This window comes from Argiope bruennichi, chromosome X2 (genome assembly GCF_947563725.1).
Source record: "Argiope bruennichi chromosome X2, qqArgBrue1.1, whole genome shotgun sequence".
Lineage (NCBI taxonomy): Eukaryota > Metazoa > Arthropoda > Arachnida > Araneae > Araneidae > Argiope > Argiope bruennichi.
This window is the reverse complement of record NC_079163.1, coordinates 76,845,325-76,867,173: the sequence shown is the minus strand read 5'-3', so window position 1 is coordinate 76,867,173 and position 21,849 is coordinate 76,845,325. Positions and strand designations below refer to the sequence as shown.

The window sequence follows — 21,849 nt, the reverse complement described above, 5'->3', positions numbered from 1 at the left end:
TAACTCCACCGCAGCAGGAAGTTGATCTCAACCACCCATGGTACTTCATTTGGGTGCAAATATTGAAACTGATTGTTTGTTTTATGATAAAGAAAAGTAAATATATTGATTTTGCTTTGTGAAGGCGTTTTGGTTGAATGAAGTCATCCAAACTGTTTAGGCTTATGCCTTCTAAATATGACTTTTTCTTGTAACCTAAAAGCTAAGCCTTTGAGAATTAAGACATTGCACTTAATCGTATATCAAGATATAATATGAAATATGCAAAAGAACTTTAAAAATTATTTATTTTCATTATAACTTCAAGAGTAATCTTCATATCAACAGAATAATGGAAAATAGAAATTGTTATTTGTAATTCCCTAAACATGCCTAACTACATGCCATTTACAGGACTTCTTAGAATAAAGGGAACATACTTTTTAAAATTTCTTATGACCAAATGTCATATAGAGAGAAAGCTAAAAAATCACCAGTTATCTTACAATTTGAGAAAATCATGTATGGTCAGGAGCTCTCGTTTGCTTATTTGTTTAAGTTGATTTTGAAGAATATATTTAAGTTTTGAAAGAATTCATGGAAAATCAGAACAATTATGATCCATAGGTTAATCTTTTCGGAAGAAAGGACAATAAAGAATAAGACATTATTACTTTAAAGACTATTTGTCCCCAAATCTTAGCAAACTGCTCATTACTGAATTGAAAATTATGGTGTTTGAATCAAAATCCTTTTTCACCCTATATTAAAATATATAGATCAAATATTTATTTATTGATGATATATGGTAATATTTTATGCTACGAGTTTTTAGGTTTCATATATTTATTCCATTGCTTAATAAATTAATCTTTTTTCAAATTTAAACAATTTTATTATGTAATTTGTTTTATTAATTAAAAATTGAAACTGAAAATGTTAAGCATAAAAAAAACGTAATTTTGAAACTAATGTAAGTTTGAAACCGAACAGTTGAATTATAATTAACATAATAACCGGACAGATGAATTACCAATATATAGTATGGTCAAAAAATTGTCATACGCCAGTCATTTAGGAATCTGGATACGATCAATATCATTTATTTCATTGTATTCCTTCCTTAAAGAAGGATAGCAAGCTTTGATGTCCTCTTAGGAGAACTACCAAAAAAAGATTGATTTAGTGGTGCCCTTCCCTTGCATCTGTGGTGCAGAGCGAGAATCCAAGTCACCAGAAAGGAATTAGGATTTGCTATTTGTTTCGTTTTGTCTTTTTTTATGGAGCAGGAACATGATTAAAAAAAGAAAGCATTACATGCATAATCATAAAGAAAGCATCATAGTATGCATTATCAAATATCAGTTGTATAAAACTACTGGAAGATCCTAGACTAATCTCTGAATGACGCTTTTAGAGATTACCATTTATTCACCTGCAAAAGTGTCTTTGTGCCATTAGAAAAAGCAAACGCATACACATTTGCCAAAAATAGTGCTCATTTTTCATGGAATAATCAAATAAAGCAATCATATATATAATTATTTCTCTATTAATAATAAATAATGTGTGTGTGTTTCACTATATGTAGTATATTGAATATATACAAGAACTCTTATATCCTTTGGAAAGCAGGAATGTGCACTGAAGAATGATTTTTGGAAATTTTAGTTAATTAAAGATTAAATGGGATTTTGCCGTTTTTCTATGATAACTTCCGAAAATATTACTGCACAAAAATGAATTTTCATTATCTTAAAATTCAAAAATTATCTTTTTTTTAATGATACCAAGTTTTTTGCTTTTCATTTTTTGTTTAATTTCCAGGTAATATTTTAAACGTATTTTGCAACAATACATTTCGTTGTTAAAGAAAAATTCATATCATTTTCATTGATTCTTCAAATTTTTCATCCCTTGTTATCTTCCATTGTTGATGATCAAGATATGAAGGTTCGGCTTATATGTTCATGTTAAGAAGCTTTTAGTATAAAGTATGCTTTTAATAAAACTTTTTTACATTGTTCTATACTTAATATTAAAGGCAGAATCAAGCAATAGTGATTTTTTTAAAGGTACGTCCATTTTTAAACACTACTACTCTATCCTTGATAAGATATAGACAGAAAATTAAGAAAATACATAACTCGATGGAAAGAACGGTGTAAGGCTTCTAAAATAATATGAGCTCTATATTTATTAAACTTTAAAAATATTTTTCTGTGGAATTCATTAAAACCAAGATAAAAAAATATTTAATTGAAAAATTTAACCACTATTTATTCCGGAGAACCATCTGGTCTCCAAAGGGGCTAGTTTCAAATGTAAAGAAAAGCATGGATTTGTAAGTATTTCAAGAAGCTTTATCAATTTCTTCTAACTTGAATATATTTTGTCTGAATACGTTAAGACTACTTGAAAAAATCATTTTTAATACTAGTTAAATAACACATTCTTAGTTTAAGATATTAATTATCATTGAAAAAGGTATCATGTTAAACATGCGTTAAACTGAAAACTATTAAAGAATCATGCTTATTGTATTAATATGTGAGAGATGGGTTATTAGTACATGAAAGGTTTCTGTTATTTTACATTGTAATAATTATATTAATCTTACCGGAATCCCAAAAGAGATTTTCAAGCTTTATTTTGAAATATTCTTAGAAATAAGACATATATGCTTTTCAAATAACAAAATTTCAAATTGGTGGGTTTTCTTTTTCTAACTTCTGGAGGGAACGAAAATATCGTTTTTTCACCCCCGTTAGAATTTTCTTGTCTGATTAATGTAATCGAGTGTTTAGCTTCTAGTTTTTAATATATAGATAATCACAAAAGGAAATAAATGACGAAGAAAGCGAGTATAGTTTTTATCTGATTTTCATTTGAATTTACAGCGCAATGATGTTAAATCATGTGACAAATAGACAAGGAAACATGCGTTATAATAAAATGCATTTATCAGAAGATATTTTCACATTGATGAATTAACACGAAGGTAAAACTAAGAAAAATAATTCATCAATCAATCTTAGAGGATTCCAACCCTTTACTGTTCTATTTTCTCTGCTAGTTAGATGACACCTGTTTAGGGATTGTCCAATCGCTTTTATTGAATAAAGCGTGCATGGAATAAGCGAAATGTTGTGTATTTCCCATAATTTATACCGAATTATAGCGTTTAAGAATTATAATAGTTTAGCAGTATAGATATATTATTATTCTATAGAAAGATGACACCTCCGTACATCTGTTAATAGCTGAACTCCATGGCTTAGCCGCTTTTTAGAATTTTCATTTTTAGCGAATTGTTATTTTAAAAAGAGAACTTGAAAAATATTTTTTTAAATTAATACAAAATTGTGTTACATATCTAAGTGCGTATGAAGAATGAGTATGTTTTTTTTAAAGAATAAGAAGCAGCTGAAGAAATTCTTTCTGAAGGTGGCAATATATAAAAGGCATATTTAATATAAAAAATTATTTTTAATTCAATCAAATTTTTAAAAAAAAACAGAAGCCTATTTGCTTTCTACTTCAAGAAGTAAAAATGTATTAATTATATGTCAGAATACATTTAGATTTCTTTAAGTTGCATCAAAATCAAGTATTAAGATAAAAACGCAAAAGTAATCAGATTTTATCAGATATAAGAATATTTTTGTCCATAAGCACTTATCCTTAAAAAGATTTTGAACCAAAATAAGGTAAATATGAAACTGTAGGAATATCCACAGACACCTACTGAAAGCTATTTCTGTTAAGCTAAAATTATAATAGCTAACATTTGAAAGCATCTGAAGACAAAAAAATACTTTAAAGCTCCCGAAACCAGTCTAAAAATATTTCAAATGTTACTGATACAAAATACTCGAAACCAATGATATAGTATCCCTCAAAAACCATCAAAATATTTTATTTTTCTGGGAAGATAAGGAAACAAACCGATTTCTCCATTCAATCCATAAAGCCGTGCCTCCCCATAAACTGAAATAATTCATTTCTATAGGCAAACGTATAAATAGAAAGAAATGTATACCCACAAAAAAAAAAATCAAAGACAGGAACCCGGTTATATTTTGAAAAGGCGCTTATGTTTACTCTTTTATTATTCGTTTAAAACTTTTTCTTTTTTTTTTCAAACTCCCTCTCTTCTAAATAATAATAATAACAATTATATCATAATATTTTTCCGACATGTATGGCATACTGCTTGTAATTAAAGCAGAATTAAAAGAATATATATAAAATATTAATGCAAAAATTGCTGTAACTGCCATATTAAAATACAGGAGCAAGGTAATTCAAAATGTATGCATGATTTGCAAAACAAGATAAATAAATATGTTTACGTTTCTTCTAAGCAATATTTATGAATCCCCGAAGAAAATCTCTCTGATGATGAAAAAATGTGCAAGAAATGCTATTTTACCTTTAATTCAGTCAAAAAATTTTAAGGATTAACAGTATATTCATTTCAGCGAAAAATAATTCGAAGTATATTTAAACATTGCATATTTGTCTTTATTATTCATACTTATAAAAGTTAAATAATAAATTGATTAAATTAATAACAATATATCAAATAAAAGTTAAACTCCTTGAAGTTTCATTGAAACAAATTTGCAATCAAAATCACCAAAATATTTATTGAAACAAATTTATTGGAATTTGGAATTTTTTAGCGATAAACAGCATATTTATTTTGGAAAATAATAATTCAAAGTATATTTAAACATGGTATATTTATCTTTATGATTCATACTTATAACAGTTAAATAACAAATTGATTATATTAATAACAATATATCAAATAAAAGTTAACCTCCTTGAAGTTTCATTGAAATAAATTTGCAATCAAAATCGCAAAAAATATTTATTGAAACAAATTTTATTGGATTTTGGAATACTTTTTATCTAAGTATTTGATTTTTGTATGTATCTATGTGAATATTATGAAATAAAATATTAATACTTTAAAACTAAATATATTCATTGAAATTCGTTGTGGAACTCAACGTAGGACAAAACATATTATTAAAATAAGAAAAGATAAATTGAAAATTCTACTGCTATAAAATACTTTGAAGCAGTGATATAGGTCGTATCCCACTAGAGTCGTCGAAATATTTTATTTTTCCGAGAAGATATGGAAACAAACAGATTAATCCTTTGAATTTATGAAGTTGAGACTCCCCATGAACTGAAACAATCCATTTATTTTGGCAAACATATAAATCGAAAGAAATGCCCACACACACAAAATGCCTGCGGTACACGGAAGTATTTTGAAAACGCGTCTGTGTACACACCTTTATCATTCCCTTTAAACGCTCCTTTTGTTTCAAAACTCTCTCTCTCCCCCCAAAAAATAATGATATCACTGTATTTTTCGGACCTGGCCGACCGCTCTCGAATAGATTTCTTGCTGCATGACGGATGGCAGGAATTTTTCATGGCGATAAGCAGCAGTGGGGGAAGAAGCAACAGGATCGATTTCTCATAGAAGACGAAGGAAGAAAATAAATAATAAATAACAAACACTTAACGAAGTTGGGTGAAATAAGGGACGGATAGGAAAGAGATGAAAAAAGATGGTGCAGACAACGAAAATGCACGCAATCACGCAAAGCATCTCAAAATCATGTACTTTATGGAAAGATACTTCGTACTATTTTGAGAAGATGCAGGAGGATGGATTTGTTTTCTAAAATTCGTTTTCATGTCCAGTGTAATCTATCTTGTGTTATACTACCAGGAAATTTCTTGCTGTTTACTCTCATTGTGAAATTCTTGTGTCATCCATCAAATATGTTTTTCTGTAGAGGGTCTCAATTTTGAGAGATTGTTTGTTATTTAGATACAGCATCTTTCTTTACTTGAAAAATAAGATATAGTTTATTTCAGTACTTTTGAAATATTTCAATAAGATTATCTATATTATTCAAACGTGATGGAGATTTCACCATACTGCAAGTAAATGAAATAGGTATCGTATCCTTGTGACATGTCTATCAGCTAATTTTATGTTTTACGCAACTGTGATATTATTGTATCATTCACATATAGATTCTTCTATTGAAAGCCTAACTTTTGCGAAATTGTTTTCTACTTCATCTGTCACAACTCGAAAGATAACAAATGGTGAAATGTTTCATTTCATTATTTCTGAAGTGTCTCAATTATATTACAAGAACTATCCACTACTGAGGCATCATGCCAACATTCTTGCAATCGAGATAAATGTTGTGACACCCATCTGAAACCTGATAAATAATTTTATTGTATTATTTTTGAGAGCTTCAGTTCGATGATGAAATTTATATTTGGAAAAGGGTCAAACAACTTAAAAACTGAGAAAGTTATTACAAAAAATAATTCCAGACTTTTCTAAGATCAGTTTTCATTTCTACTTTTGCTGCATATACCATATAGTAATCCTTAATCAAGGTAGATAAAAATATAGAAAAATATTATTCCGTTATATTTGACAAAATTTCGATACATTATGAAATTTTCAAAAGAGTTTCTAAATCTAGTAATAAAATGATTTTTCAGTCTAACATATTTTGAACTCAATTTATATTTTAAAAAGTAATTTTATATGATTTGATGAGATTTTGAGAATATTGCATCATGTTTTGAATATCATATATGCATTATCAGATAACAGTTAATAAAACGTAATTTACGAAAATCAAGATTATTTTTTATATTTCGAAAGATGTCTGCAACTCATTTCCATAGTTTTTTACTAATGGTAATTTTGAAGGATATAACTAGTTTGCTTCAGTGGGCTGATTGGGTGAGATATAAACAGTTTCAGGTATGTTAAACTAGATTTCAATTACGAAAAATAGGAATGCTAGTTACAAGTAAATTTAATAAAAACATCATTTAAAAAACACATTTTTTTGGATTACTGTTTAGTAGAGTTATTTTTTCTTTGTAATTATTATAAATATTATGGAATCTTTAATTAATAATTTTAAGAAATATATATTATTTTGTTCTAAAATTATCAATTAAGTGACATCATTCGCATGGAATAAAAATTTTAATTAAATTAAACTATTAACTGAAGATTAAATTTTAAAAATATTAATGTAGTGTATTGTCATCGAAAACACCAAAGTGTTCAAAATTTCAGTATAGCATTAAAAGGTGGTTAATTGGTTGTAAAATTCCATACCTCTTTAATAACATGAAAAAGGTCAGGTTAAATAAAAGTGTTTAAAAAAGTTTTGATTCGAAAGATGAAAGACGAATAGCCTAAAAAATTCATTGGAGAAAGCTTTAAATACTAATAGCTATTTCAAAGAATTGAACTAATTTTCTAGTGAGAATAAAGCGCTGAAATTAATGTGAATACAGAAAGAAAAGAAAACAATGAACCTTTTTCAATTTATTCATGTTTCTTCATATTTCAATAAATGGAATATCTGACTGAAAGCATTTTAAAAAGTAAGTTAAGCTTATAAACACATCTATTCTGCTTTCTAAAGGACCGAACATCGTAAAATGAAAAAGACACATTAAAATATAAAAATATTCAGTGGTTAAAGTTTAAGTATCAATAACAAGAAATTTATACTCAAAATATAATGCGAAAGTTTTAATCAAGTAATTGATTGTGAGTCTTAAATAAAAAATTATCTTTGATGCGTACATAATTTAAAAGGCTATCAATTTCAGAAGAACGTTAAAAAATTTCTAATTGAAATTCATTGAAATATTTTTTATGTTTAGAACAGAGCAAAATCTCAGAAATAGCTCAAAAGTGCAATTATTCTTTAATTATACCATTAGGATTTAATGTAAATTTTTCCAAGAAAGAATATGACTTATTTTAATGAAAATTGCTATGTATTGAAATTACATAAGAGACTATTTTAAATTAACATAATTTATGAATTCTAAATCACTTTTTTTTGGAATAATAAATTCCGTGTTTGATTTCAGAAGGCTTTTAATAATTATAAATAATTAAACGACCATGAAAGCTCACTTTAAAAGCTTTTATAATTTTGAAAACATATACAAAAAGGCACTCTCCATTATCATTGAAATGAATCAATAAATCAGCTGCCCAGTTGAAAAATTAAATATTTTACGATTTACTAAAAAATTGTTCATAAGAAAAATGATAATTTTCTCTGTATTTAGAAACACAGAGTTCTCAAAATAATTAAATAATTAAAAAACTGAAAGCATCGTCAATTGAATTAATTGACGATGCAATCTTATACTTACTTCTGAAACAGCAAGCCCCTTTCCTTGATTCATCTTGCGCACATAATCCACTTTCATTGGCTCTTGATTCTTGAGGGCAAGAATTTTCATCGACGCAAATTCCACCGATGCTTAAACATTTTGGATCAACAATTTTCAATATTTCAGCTACAGGAGAAGAAAAATATAAATAAACAGAAATATTCTATACGATATAAACAAGCAGAAATATTTACAATAAATTGCATATTCATATGAAATATTCTTAGTCGTTATAGAATAGACATTTAGAAGACATTCGTATTTACTAAGAATATCTCTTTACCTAATGGATGGATTTCGAGGAAATGTCCTCTATTAACCGAGAATCGAATAGTTACCCATACGAAATGTAGGATTACTGAATATTTATCTCGTATAGCATAATGGTATAACATCATTTCAGAGACCGAAGGAGACCCTATTCATCCAAAGATGCGTAATGTTAAGGATTTGATGCATGTTAAGTGAAGCTTTTAATTTACGTTTCAACTTCTATTGACGTGGAAGTCTAGAAATGTTGTCGAAGGCTCATAGATCAACCTCTGACCTTTAAACAAAATTGAGAAGTCTAGATCAAATTAGTTCTCGTATGGCATTGAAACAGAATGATAACTTATTTAATGTAAGTTGTACCAAACTAAAACTTTATCAGTTAACTATTTCGGAAATCTTATCATCTTACGATTTAAGTGTTTATATAAACAGTTTTCTATCTTGACCTAGAAATATAAATTTGCATGAAAAAGATTTTGGACACATTATCCGGCTGTGCTCATAACCAACATGATATTAAATCAGCATGATTGGCTCCCCAAAACTTTCCTGCATACTCTCCAATTAAAATATTATCTCTCTGCCCCCGCTTAAAACTGTGGACCTTGGACTGGATCGAGAATGGCACGAATGCTCAAATATTTATTTTCAGAGTTCCACATATAGGAGTTGTATACTTCATAGTATAATAAAGAAAACAGGTCCTTTTGTATTAATTGCAAAGCCTTCGTGAACAATAGTTACGAAATATCGACCTTTGGCGGGAATTTAGACCTTTATCGAATCTAGCATGTGTTAGCGATAAATCGCTGGAATGTGGTTAGTGAACAAATACCAAAAAAATGAATATATATTTTGGTATGACTTTTTTTCAAGACAGACTGGAAGGAAAATTAAACATTGACCTGCAATTGTAGTCACAAGAACACATACCAAATTTCATTTATTCAAGTCTTTGCTTTTACATACAAACAAAAGTACAAATAGATTATCATTTTTTTATACATATGGTTCCAAATTTGATATGGATCTATATTTTAGATACTAAATTTGTTCACCAAATCTTATTTATTTAGTTCTTTACATCTTTTAGTTATTCTGATCACATTCGAATTTTGATAGGAATTTATAAATGCAGTGTAAAGACCAGTATTTAGACTAGTATTTAGTGTGGCAAATTTCCTCCGTATAGTTCAAAGGACATTTGAACAGACAGACTTAATTCTATTTTTTTCTTTTTCAGATTCAGGGAGTTCTCAAACGTGAGAATTTGTCAAAATCTGGGGGTCGAATTTTTTGTCGATTACAATGCTTTCTATTTACATACTTCGTATACGAGCAAAAGCAAAAAACTAGTGGACAGACGTACTTTCAAGAAAAGAATTTCCGACGATGATGGACTGGCCTTTCCTTGTTTTCTCTAAGTAAAATGCATATTAAGACCACATTCTTCAAAAATTCTCCAGGAAGGCAACCTACTCAAATATATTATAGTCAGACTTCTACCTCAGGTAAAAGGATAGATGCCCCTCTGTCGCTTTTACTTAAGCCATCGTGAAAATTGCATAAAACGTTCCTAAAAAAGGCATGAAACCTTCTTCACATTTTCCTCTTATTTTGATATGATATATTGGTGACATCAAATATTGTTACTCCAGATACACCCCACGTCCATAAGAGCATATTTTTGAATAAAATATTCAGTGAGAAGTCCAAAGTATCAAGAGAACTAAGGGCAGAGTCAGTAACAAAATAGAGTGCGGGGGAACTCCGGGAACTCTTTCCGGGCTTTACACGTTTTTATAAAAGCATGCAAAGAATGATGTATAGTTTCAATGCTCTCCTTTCCTCCGTAGAGGAATTAAGAGGAACTCCTCTTTTTCTTCTTTTCTCGGTAGCGGAATTAAGAAAAGCTCTAATTTTTCTCATTTTCAATTCGAAGAATTTGTGTTTCTCACTTCCTAATGTTTCTTCTTTTGTAGACTGGATTAACCAAACGTATTGTTCAGTAAGAGATTTGACGGCATCCTTGAAGATCTTAGTTTGTTATTTCGACTTATTTCTGTTAGTTCAAACTTAAAAGGCGAAAGCGCCATTTTTGCAGACACCGATTAAATATAGCGTCGCTTACCATTCTTTCTTTTATCGTATTTTCAACTTCTCAAAATATTATTCGTGGATTATAAGATGATCTATTAAATAATGTTTCGCTCTTTTTAAACAACAAATTTTTAAAAATCAATATTAAGCTTCGACGATTTGTGAAAGGGTAGAGAAAGAAATGTCATGAATTCATGAAAGAAGATGGATTAAAAGCGTTTGCAATGCTCTTTAAAAATGTAAATTTTATTGGCGAAATTTTTTTTTAAAACTAAATAACTTGCAGATGGAAACCGCAAATAAGCATGAGAATTATTATGTGTGTACTTTCTTCAGTTATTCTTAATGGATGAGCCTAGGTCAACATGAATAGAAGCCAATTTAAGCTTCGAATTTTTTTTTTAATTTGAAGTATTCATCATTTGTTTAATTCTTAGGCAAACTATTAATTGAATGCTCAACTTCTAATGAAAGGTTATAAATTAAAACACTTAAAATAATAATGCTATTTTTTTAAAGATTGGCTTAATTATTATATGTTTAAGAGGAACAAACATATTTGAACAAATTTAAATGACCTAATTTTTCCATCATGATGAATAGAACAAGATTTATTTATTTAAAGAGGAAATAATTGAAAGGCTGAGAAAATCATTTAACGCAAGATGTATTTCATAAGAAACAGAGATTTTTATCGAATCATTTATATTAATTGTCTAAATCAATTCGTTAGTAAAAAAGCAATTCTAAACTTTGGATCCCTTCTTTAAAGAGCGACGATTTCTTAGAAATAACGAACCATTTTTGAAAATAATGAAATTGAATAGATTTTATTTTTCTTTTTTAATTGTCTCTTTTCTAACTTTTATTAAATTTTTCATGTTATTTTAAAAAGGCGTTTCAAGAAAAATAGTAATCGCCCTTAAAAACACAGCATAAATCCTTCGTTCGTGGGACTTATTTAATTAATATACGCGATCTCAGTTACCAAACTAAATATGAAAAAGCTTCATTCAACGTTAATTTACTTTGATCTCTTAGAATTTTGCTCTTTCTCAGAATTTTCTTCACTCTGACATATTTTTCAACACTATTGTCATCGAAAATTCATAAGAGATTAGGACAGCAAAACTTCTTTCATTTATCTCCGTGTTTATTATTTTTTGTCTCCTCTTTCTCCCTCTCTCTTTATAGGTTGAAGAATTTGGAGCGAAAATTGCTATTTCATCAATGTTTCTTCATTTTCTTTTTGATGAAAATAAAGAGAATTTAATTCTTTTATCTTTAGTGAGATGCTTATTTTTCTAGCCTTATTAATCATATTAGAGGGTAAGATGAATTCTCTTACCAGTCATTACAGCAAGTGATGGAAAAAAACTCATAAACTCGAGAAAGACATAAATCACGGTATTTGTTTTAAAACAAATCTTAGAAGTTTGTACTCAATTTGAGTGCATCGCACATTGCTTTAAAGCATTCTCGGATTGATAGGTTTGAAAATTCAGCAAGGTAATTTTTACTTTATCAGTGTTTCTTCAAATATTTCGGTGAGAATGGGGAATTTTTATTTTTTGTGAGATATTTGCTGTTCCTGGTTTTGTAATGATATTAGAGGCTAAGATCATTTCTTGCAGCAATCATTAGAGAGATTCATGGAAAATTACCGTGACTAAAAAAGAGTCTTTGCAATATTTACTCAATATGAAAGCATCACATATTCAGTTTAAGACTTTATTGGGATATTTTAATGAATTTATCAATCATGAAAATCAATTATCTTTCCGTGTTCTCGTAGTTGCCATTAATAATCTTGGTTGGTTTAAAAATGGATTGATTGACCCATTTCAGTCATTAAGGAATAATCAATTAGTTTTAACTCCTGATTCAAGAGTTTAATTCGTAGAAAACCCGATAAAATAATAATAATAAATCAGAAAAAAAGTATTCATTTTTTAAAGTAGTTCAAAAAAAAAAAAGGCTCAACAAAATCCCAATAGCCTTTCAAATTGTGATCCCATAAAGGTCTGAATGAGTCTTGACACGAAATTCATCTAATTTTGAATATGCATGGAATTACTTTTTGAATTACTCTTTGCTACTTTTAATTAGAATTTCTTTCTATTAATTACTTCAAAAACTGAAAAAAAAATCAATAGACACTTTGATTATATAGCAAGATATAAACAATCAAATTGTCCATCAGTTATTATTATTTTAAAAAAATAATTTGCCATGGCTATAAAAAAAAAAAAAAAAAAAATGAAATAAATTTTCAATAAAATGTTTCAATTTCTTAAAGTTTAACCATAACAACGTGTCCTTGTTTTTTAAATTTACTATTATTTAACCAAATTAATAAACGAATCAAAGTTATTTTATCCAGTTGAGCTAAATGATTTTTTTCCTAAATACATCACACTCTCAAAAATATTTTAATATACCTAAGGACGAATTATCAAATAGGCAAAGTAGGTAATTGAACCCTGCGACATTAAAAAGCCCATTACTTGGAGATTTCTCTTTATTTGTGGTATTTCCAAGTTAATCTTTGCATTTACATTTGATTTATAAGAATAAGATATTTGAAATAATCCAAATTAGAATCAAGAACAATTGAAATTACAGAACATTCTTAGGATTTTTTTTTAATAGAATTTACTTATAGTCTAATGTGGCCCAGTATTTTTCGTGGTTACCCGAATGTCACGTAAGCCAAAAGCTTTGGCACTTTTTGTATTAGAATATTTAATTACTTTAAAAAGCTTTTTAATTATTTCACTATTTTGTTTAAAATTATTTTAAATTTAATTTTTCATATGTAGGTACTGAATCCAATTATTTTGATGGTAAAAAAAAAAACTGTTATTTAATCATAATATTTGATGCTTAAAAACTTCTTATACAAATATTAGACTAAAAGCACAAAAAAAAAAAAAAATGTTTTTCGAAGGTGAGCGGAAAAGATGTGTCCCTACAGAGTTTCATCTGGCTCTGAATAGAGCGTTTCTTCCAAACGATACGGCCTCTTAAAGGGTTAAATACATACACGTATAATTTTGAATAATCTCTTAATAGGTTAAACCTAAGCTGCGAAAATTTTTGTTTCTAATGTTTTTATGTTCTCTCATGTCTAATCCATCAATTTTTCATTTGTTTCTAATATTCTAATTTTCTAAATTCATTTTGACAAAGAATAAAGAAAATCGAAAACTTTTATAGTCCGTGAGATATTTATTTTCCCCACTTTATTAATTATACGAGAGACTAAGATCATTTCTCTTTCTGTGACAGAAGCTGTTCAAGTGACGGAAGAATTCATATTCATAAGCCAACTAAGTTCCCATAGCAACGAAGCCGAGAAGCCCAACAGGCGTAAGACGCAATCAAATAAAAAAAGAGAAAAAGGTTCTTGGCAAAGAGAGGAGCTGTCATGAACAGTTAAACAAAAACAAACAAAAGAAAACAGTTGTATAGATAATACGCTAAAAATAACACCCTTTTAAAGTTTTTCATTCTCATGCTGTGATCCTGAATTCAATAATGTCTGGACATCTTCAAACGACATGATAACAAAAAAATGTTTCAATAGAGAATAAATACAATAACCACCTGTTAGTCGATGAATAATTTAAAAGCTTTTTGCTATTGATAAGATTTCTAGGTATTGCGTTATCTATATTTATACGACGGGAAAATTTCGTATCACGTTCCATTCATTTTTTTATAAAACCAGTCATCTCCATATGCTGATGGGGAAAGAGATGTTGTCAGCTGGATTAAAAGACTTAAATATAAAGAGATAAAAAAAATATTAAAAATAAACTTTTAATAGAATTTTAACTGAGATTCCTCTGAACTTTAAGCAAGGATGATATTTTATTCAGTTCACTTACTGCATACTGATTAAATTTATATTTTTAAAATTTGATAACAATCAGTCATAATTCTATACATAAAATGTGAATTAACTAAACTTCCATATGTAGTAACAGAAAGCCAAATTTAGCATTAACTTAAAACTTTTCTCTTAGCAATTATACTTAATATTAATTCTTTGTAAGATGAAGGAAAAAGTATATGCTCCTTTTTGATAATAAAATTATCCTGATTGTTTTGTATCTGAATTATTTGTAAAATCAAATTCTTTTATTATCGGTTCCATCTGAGAAACTTAAAAAATTGCTTCTAAGTCTCCCCCCCTCATGCACACAAATGCATGAGTGTTTGAGAATTTTTAAATAACTAATTTCAGATTTTAAAAGATAATGCATAATAATAAACATCCATGATAATGGAATACAAAAATACAACATTGATTGAGGCAAAAATAAACATACTGAGAGTGAATTTTTAATATGCATATAATTTTACTGATTAGTTAGATTAAAAATAAAAATATGCGAATTCAATATAAAAATTCATTTTTTTAAATCACACAAATTTAAAATGAATAAAACAGAATTTAAATGTTAATTATGTATCTGAAGTTTGAAAAATAAGAGATTAATTATACCTTCCTTTTCTTTGTCTATAAATGAACTTAAAAGAGCACATGCCATGAATAATGATCTTTGTTATATACTTTTGTTAATTTAGTAGGGAAGAAGATATGTGTATCGTTAAAATAGCGTTCTTGGTAAAGTATGTCATCATTTACAATTACATATCAGCAATGACCCTAAATTTTTAAATTTCCGATACAAAATGACATAAACTTAGCATGGCTTAATTTTTAACTTATTTGTTAATAAAGAAGTATTTCCGAAAACGACACGGTAGACATTTAAAAAAAAATGTTTCATGAATTTACTATTTTTGCTATGGATTCAATTCATATTCACCTGCTGCACGGAAACTGCAATACTCCAATTCAATTTTAAAATCCATGTCAGAACTTTGTATTTTTCTTAATATATGTTTATTACATATTTGGTGCTTATAGTATCTTAGAAAATGAAGTGCAAGATGTTTGTTGACTTTCTTACTTGGTAACCGTTCCCAAATGGCTGTGGAACCGAATGGTCTCGTAATAATATTTCGGATGCAGAACCTGAGGGATCCAAGTTCGATACTCATTTCCTAAGAATATCTGACAAATCTATGGGTAATATGCTCGTGCAAGCGTCCTCCCGCTAATGTGGTGCGAAATTTTAGCGAAGGCTTGCTTGCTCAGGTGGTGGATATCCGAACACAATTCGAAATTGCACTCAAGTTGTTTCAGGATAGAACGTTGATACGTAAACTCAATGTATGTGACAGTGGCATCTTAAATCGGCTCATTTTTTATTTACTTTCGAAGAAAAGCAAATAAATATTTATCTATTTACAACCAAATCCTGTTTATTATATCATTACATCTATCAATATTTATATCCTTTGTTCGACTTTTTTCATTTTGTAAAACATTTTCTCCTTTGATTTTTTTATCTTGGAATATTTGACTATTTTCTAATTACTGTCAGTAACTGTTTCTCGTATTTTTGCACTGTTCTTTTCAAGTGCATAAGATATTGATTTATCAGCAAAAATGTTTTGAAAAGATATAAATCGAACAACAACAAAAAAAAGATAAATCAAATCAATTCGCAATAAATTCTTATAGCTTCAGGCTTCTGATGAGGATCATTTCTTCTTATAAATGGATATGTTACTAAATGGAACGAAGACAGGGATCAAATCATGTTTCAAATTGAACAATTTATATTAAGCCGGAATGAGAAAATTGAATTAAGATTTTCTTTTAAAGACGTAAATCATTTATTTCCACAATTATAGAGAGAAAATTGAAAAGGCGCGATATGTAAAATTTCCTTCTCGTAAATGGCAGATTGAACTAAATGAGATTTTTGCAGCAATCTGTGAATATAATAATCAGATCGTAATATAATAACATTCTTTCGTCTTTTTTTTCTTTTAAATAAATGCGAAAACTAATGAGAAGAAATGAAGAATGTTTACTGAAAGAAAGCTACTGAAATTAGATAGACGAACGCGCATTATCTTCGAATCAATCATAGAAATAAAATACTCGGAAGCAATTAGCTTTTCGCTGAATTATATGCGAATGCAAAGAGTAATAAGTTATTGCTTTTTACAATGCAATTTTAAAGTCATTTTTCCTAGATTTTTATTTTAATTTTTGGCGAAATAATTGCAAAAAAAATCAAAATATTAATAATTATTTCGTCGATATATTAGCAAAATGATTTTATCTGAAAGTTCTAAAGGAATTAAATTTTTTCAATGCTATCTGTTCTAAATTAATGAATAGATCTTAACTTTCGTATTATTAAAAAAAATAGCTGTGTATTATTTTTTTTGCAAAAATATTACGCAGCTAAAAATAATTTATAATTATTTTGCAAAAATAATTCTAAGTACTTTAATTAGCGTTTTCAATCTTCGAAAAAAAAGTTTAAATTTTTTTGAAAATATTTCCCCGCAGATGATTTAAAAGTGATCATTAAAATCAAATATATTTTCACTAATGAATTGACATTTTTATACTGACAATGAATTAAATTTTTAAAAATATGAATAATTTATAAATTTAGAATGATTATAAATATGTCTTCCTAAGAAAAAGAAAAAAGTCCATCAAAGCGTAGTTCAATAGATTTATTCTCGTTTTAAAATTCCGATCTACTTCTGTGATGGGCGATTTTTTCTAATTTTTTTATTTAATATTATTATTTTACTAACTGAATGTTCTATAAATCTTCGATTATCTTCTTATTCAGAATAATTATATTTAATATACTAATTAATGTGCCTAAATTAGCTTTTTATTTGATGATATCACCAGATAAACTGTATTATGAAAGGTCAGAGCCAAATCCAGAAGATAAATTAATGAATTTGCTGCTGTCCTTTTCATATCTCCACTCAAATATTCTGGACATTACTCGAAATGATAGATAAATTGTCATAATTGCTTTCATAGAGAAGTTTATTTTTCTCGTTAAATGGGCTACGGAAAAATAAACAATCAAAAACCTCATTCAAATAAAAATCGTAGTACACGGATTAAAAAAAATCTCTCTAATAACATAAACTCAATATGAGGGTATTGTACACTTAGCTTCAGCTTTCATTTTGCAGCACTGATGGTTGTACTGATTAATGATATCAATAAATTTTCTGTGTTCTTGCATCTATATTCAATTGCCTTCTCTGTATCAAAACCGTACTTTATTCTTTAGAAAAATCTATTAATCAGTTTCAATCATTTAGCAATAATCGAATATTGCTTCTGCTGATTAAACATAGAAAATTATTAAAATAAATAATTATATTTATCAATTTATATATATATATATACATACATTTGAGGTGTAATAAAACCATTAATATATTTTATGTAAAAGTTAATTCTCTGATATATCTGACTTAGCTTTTCAAAAAAAATTTGTAAATGTTGTTATATATGTTAATATGTTGCTACAAATAAATGAATTCTTCCCTAAAAGGTCATCTGAGTGCTTTCTTATTAAGTGTTTACATGCAAGATTTTAAGCAATAGATTGTTTATTTAAATTCAGTATTTCTAACCAACCCTACTTAGCTATTTATTTAGTATTTCCGACAGTGGCAGTGCAGGGATATCATTTTAATTAGTATCGGAATATTGTTTTACTTAATTTCCCCTAGAGAGCCACAACTCTTCCTTTATTCCTGTTTTACATTAGAATACTAATTGGCATTCGGTTAAGAATACTAATTGACCCCTTTTAAATATCTCTCCTTAACTTCGACATTTCTCAGTATTGTAATCATTAAAACTTATTGAGAATATCGCTAATCTTGATTTCAGGCAATATACTTCGAGGCGAGTTATTAAAATTCAGAGAATTGCGAACAAAATTATGGGGTAAGAGCTAGTGAAAATATTTCCAATTTATTTCAGAGAAACAGCAATTAGCACATTTTAAAACAGTGTATTAATTAGTGTATGTTAAGTATATTAAATACCAAAAATGCATGCACATTATAAAATCAATAATTAAAGTAGCAAATTTTTTTAAATGATATAGGTTTTGTGATCGTCAGCAATGAATTTATTTATGTTTTCTGCTTTGCTATAAATTTCCAAAGTATTTGGTAATGCATATTTATTTATTTCATATTAATAAACAGTCAGCAAATGATGTTCTGAAGGCCATGTATTTGGTGTCTTTAAATCTGATCTCGTTTCTTAAAACAGCCTTCTTGTTGTTGAGACTGCTTTAGAAATCTTTCCTTTCTTAAAGGCTATAGCACTATTGACTTATAAATCAGATTAACAGTCAAGTTACAACTATTTGGAAAATTAGAATATTAAAAATAAGGTTTAATATGTAATATATCAATGAAATTTATTTAATTGCTCTAATTTTATAAATTTTATATTTTATTTAGAGAGTCAGACAACAACAGAAATTATTCAAAAAAGTCACGTGACATGTTTTAAAATAAGTCACGTTTGTCTAAAAATATTATCTTTAGCACTACAACTATTTGCGATGAAAAATTGGAACTTCATCCCTACAAGTGCTCTATATTTCTGATCAATTTTTACACACTTTTATTTAGCTTGACTTAACTGCTGTTTGCAAACATGAAATTTTGAAACCAATTTCCACTGACTTTCTTTTATGCTAGATTTTCCAAATTATTTATTCAATTATTAATTATTTCGATTACAAATTATTTATTCAATTATTAATTATTTCGATTATAAATCATTTATCCAATTATTAATTATTTCGATTATAAATTATTTATCCAATCATTAATTATTTCGATTATAAATTATTTATCCAATTATTAATTATTTCGATTATAAATTATTTATCCAATTATTAATTATTTCGCTTACAAATTATTTATTCAATTATTAATTATTTAGATTATAAATTATTTATCCAAATATTGATTATTTCGTTTATAAATTATTTATTCAATTACAAAATTTTAATATATCCAGAAATGATTTATCGATGGGCGATGCCGCTTGGGAATGAATTCGAAAAGTAAGTGCTTGAGATTCCGTAATATTTATAATAATTAATTATGAATTAAAGACTAAAAAAGAAGAAAATAAACAAAGTAAAATAAATTCTACTTTTCAGTATGATAATAAAATTGTTTTAAAAAAATGTTTTGAATCAGGAACGAAAGCAGGAGGACAAATCAGCATGGTTGGATGATTTTTGTTTGTTTTGCCAATTTATAGATCTGTAGATGTGGCGCAAGGCTTCTTAAAGAAACTAATTGGAAAGACTTCCTCATGCTAATACGTTAAGAGATTAATCCGTCTGCGTCGAAGATCAGAATATCCGGCCACAGTCACAATGGCACTAAATAAGAACAGCTTACAGTAATCACAAAACCTACGCAAGTAAAATCCTCCTGAGCTTTCTCTATTTCTGAAAAACCCTCTTGACTATTGCTTAAGACTCTGTAAGAAACATCCAGCGGTTTAAGCCTACAATTCTCAACTCTTTTTTATTATTTTGTCAAATTATGTAAATCAGAGTAAGACAGTGTGATAATTGTAGGTAAACTTTTAAAAATTTAAATTTTTTAATTCAATTTATTTAATTAAACTGTCACTAGCTGAACTAATATCTCTTTACTAAAAAGAAGTATTTCTTCAAGTCAAAAAGGATTTAAGTAAATATTTTATAAAAAAATTATTAAATAATTGAAATCAAATAAAAAGAAGGAATGAAATGAATGATGGTAATGAAACAAATATGAGATAAACTTCCGGTTGATGAATTTCAAACAAAAATTAGTTTTGGTAGAAATGGAAAATATCAAATTTTGTTCTTCAGCCCGTAGTATTTTTGAATTAACTTATTGAAAAATAATCATATGATTCCGAAAATAAGGCCTAGGGAAAGAGGATTTCTTCCCTTTCACAAAAGTTTAAAACATAGTAATTCATCGAAATTCGAAAATTTATTTTTCTTTTAAGATTACAAGTTTCTCTTTTTGTATATTTCACATATAAAAAATTAAAATTGAATTTTCGCTTATGATGATGTTATAAAATGCCTCTATAAAAAAAATTGCTCCCTTGTTTTCAAGAATTATTTACATAATAATCTTCATTCCTGAAAAACCCAAAAGAAGATTATATTTTGAAACTACTTTTCTTAAAACGATCGATGGAGTTTAATTAGTTTAAATAATTTATTTTCAAAAATGCGAAAATCAAAATTACGTCACATTGAAATCTTCAATTTAATTAGCAGTTATACTTCACAAATATTCATTTGAAAGTATTCAAAATTTTCATTCCCTTGTTAAACTCCAAAGGGGCATCAAATGACAGTGAGACTTTAAATTTCTTCAACATAATAGCACGGGAAGATAATTTGTAAAAATGTTTTAATGAAGATTGTTTTCGAGTTAAATTCAGCTTAACATTTCGAAGCTGTTTGAGGGCAATTTTGAGAAAAGTAAAAAATCTGCACAGTTCTCAGAAAACAAGAATAACATCTGCAAGTCTTGAGCAATTCTTTTTCAAGTTTCCACACTAAGCCAGCGGGAGAACAGAGATTTAACACGACCATTTCGCAAACACAAGAGTTCTTTTATGGAATCAAGTCTCTAGCCAATGATTCTTCAGATTTTAATCCCATATTTTGTCACCATATCATCAAAAACATAATCATGAAAATAAAATTGCTCCGAGAGAATAATATAAATTTTTACTTTATTTTGAAATACACCTCAGAATAATCCCTTGTGAAAATAAAATGATATTTTTTTCCAGGAAGGAATTTCGTAACCGTTTACTATCGTTTTAATTAAATTGTTAAAATGAATAGATTTTTTTTTGGGGGGGGGGGATTTTACATTAGTGTTTCAAAATATTTGGAGATAATTCTGGTATAGCAAAAAATTCGTACTTGCATTTGTCAGATAATTTAAAACTTCGTTTCTGTTTTAAAAATTTATTCTTGTGAATAAAAAACTAAACAATGATTAATATTCAATGCGAAAAATAACAATAATACAAAAATCTTTGGACTGCTTTTTAAGAACTAAACACTTCGACGGAGAGAGAATACATTATTGCGAATTTAAATCTTTTATAATCGGATAAGTATTTGCAGATATTCGAAAGTTATGTGTTTTAGCTTATTTACTAAAAGAGACGATGGTTTAGAATATATAATCTCACATTTAAGGAAAAAGTTTCAAAATTCGATTATGCTAATTCCGTTT

General features: G+C 27.6%; 1 protein-coding gene across 1 annotated transcript in view; it reads right to left on the bottom strand.

Moving 5' to 3' along the window:
- The window catches only part of LOC129960493 (U-scoloptoxin(19)-Tl1a-like), a 47,801-nt gene that overhangs the window by 20,244 nt on the left and 5,708 nt on the right, over positions 1-21,849 (bottom strand). Inside the window, exon 2 of the mRNA XM_056073963.1 lies at positions 8,236-8,382. Within this exon, the coding sequence (XP_055929938.1) occupies positions 8,236-8,382 (147 nt within the window). The remainder of the gene's footprint in view (positions 1-8,235; positions 8,383-21,849) is intronic.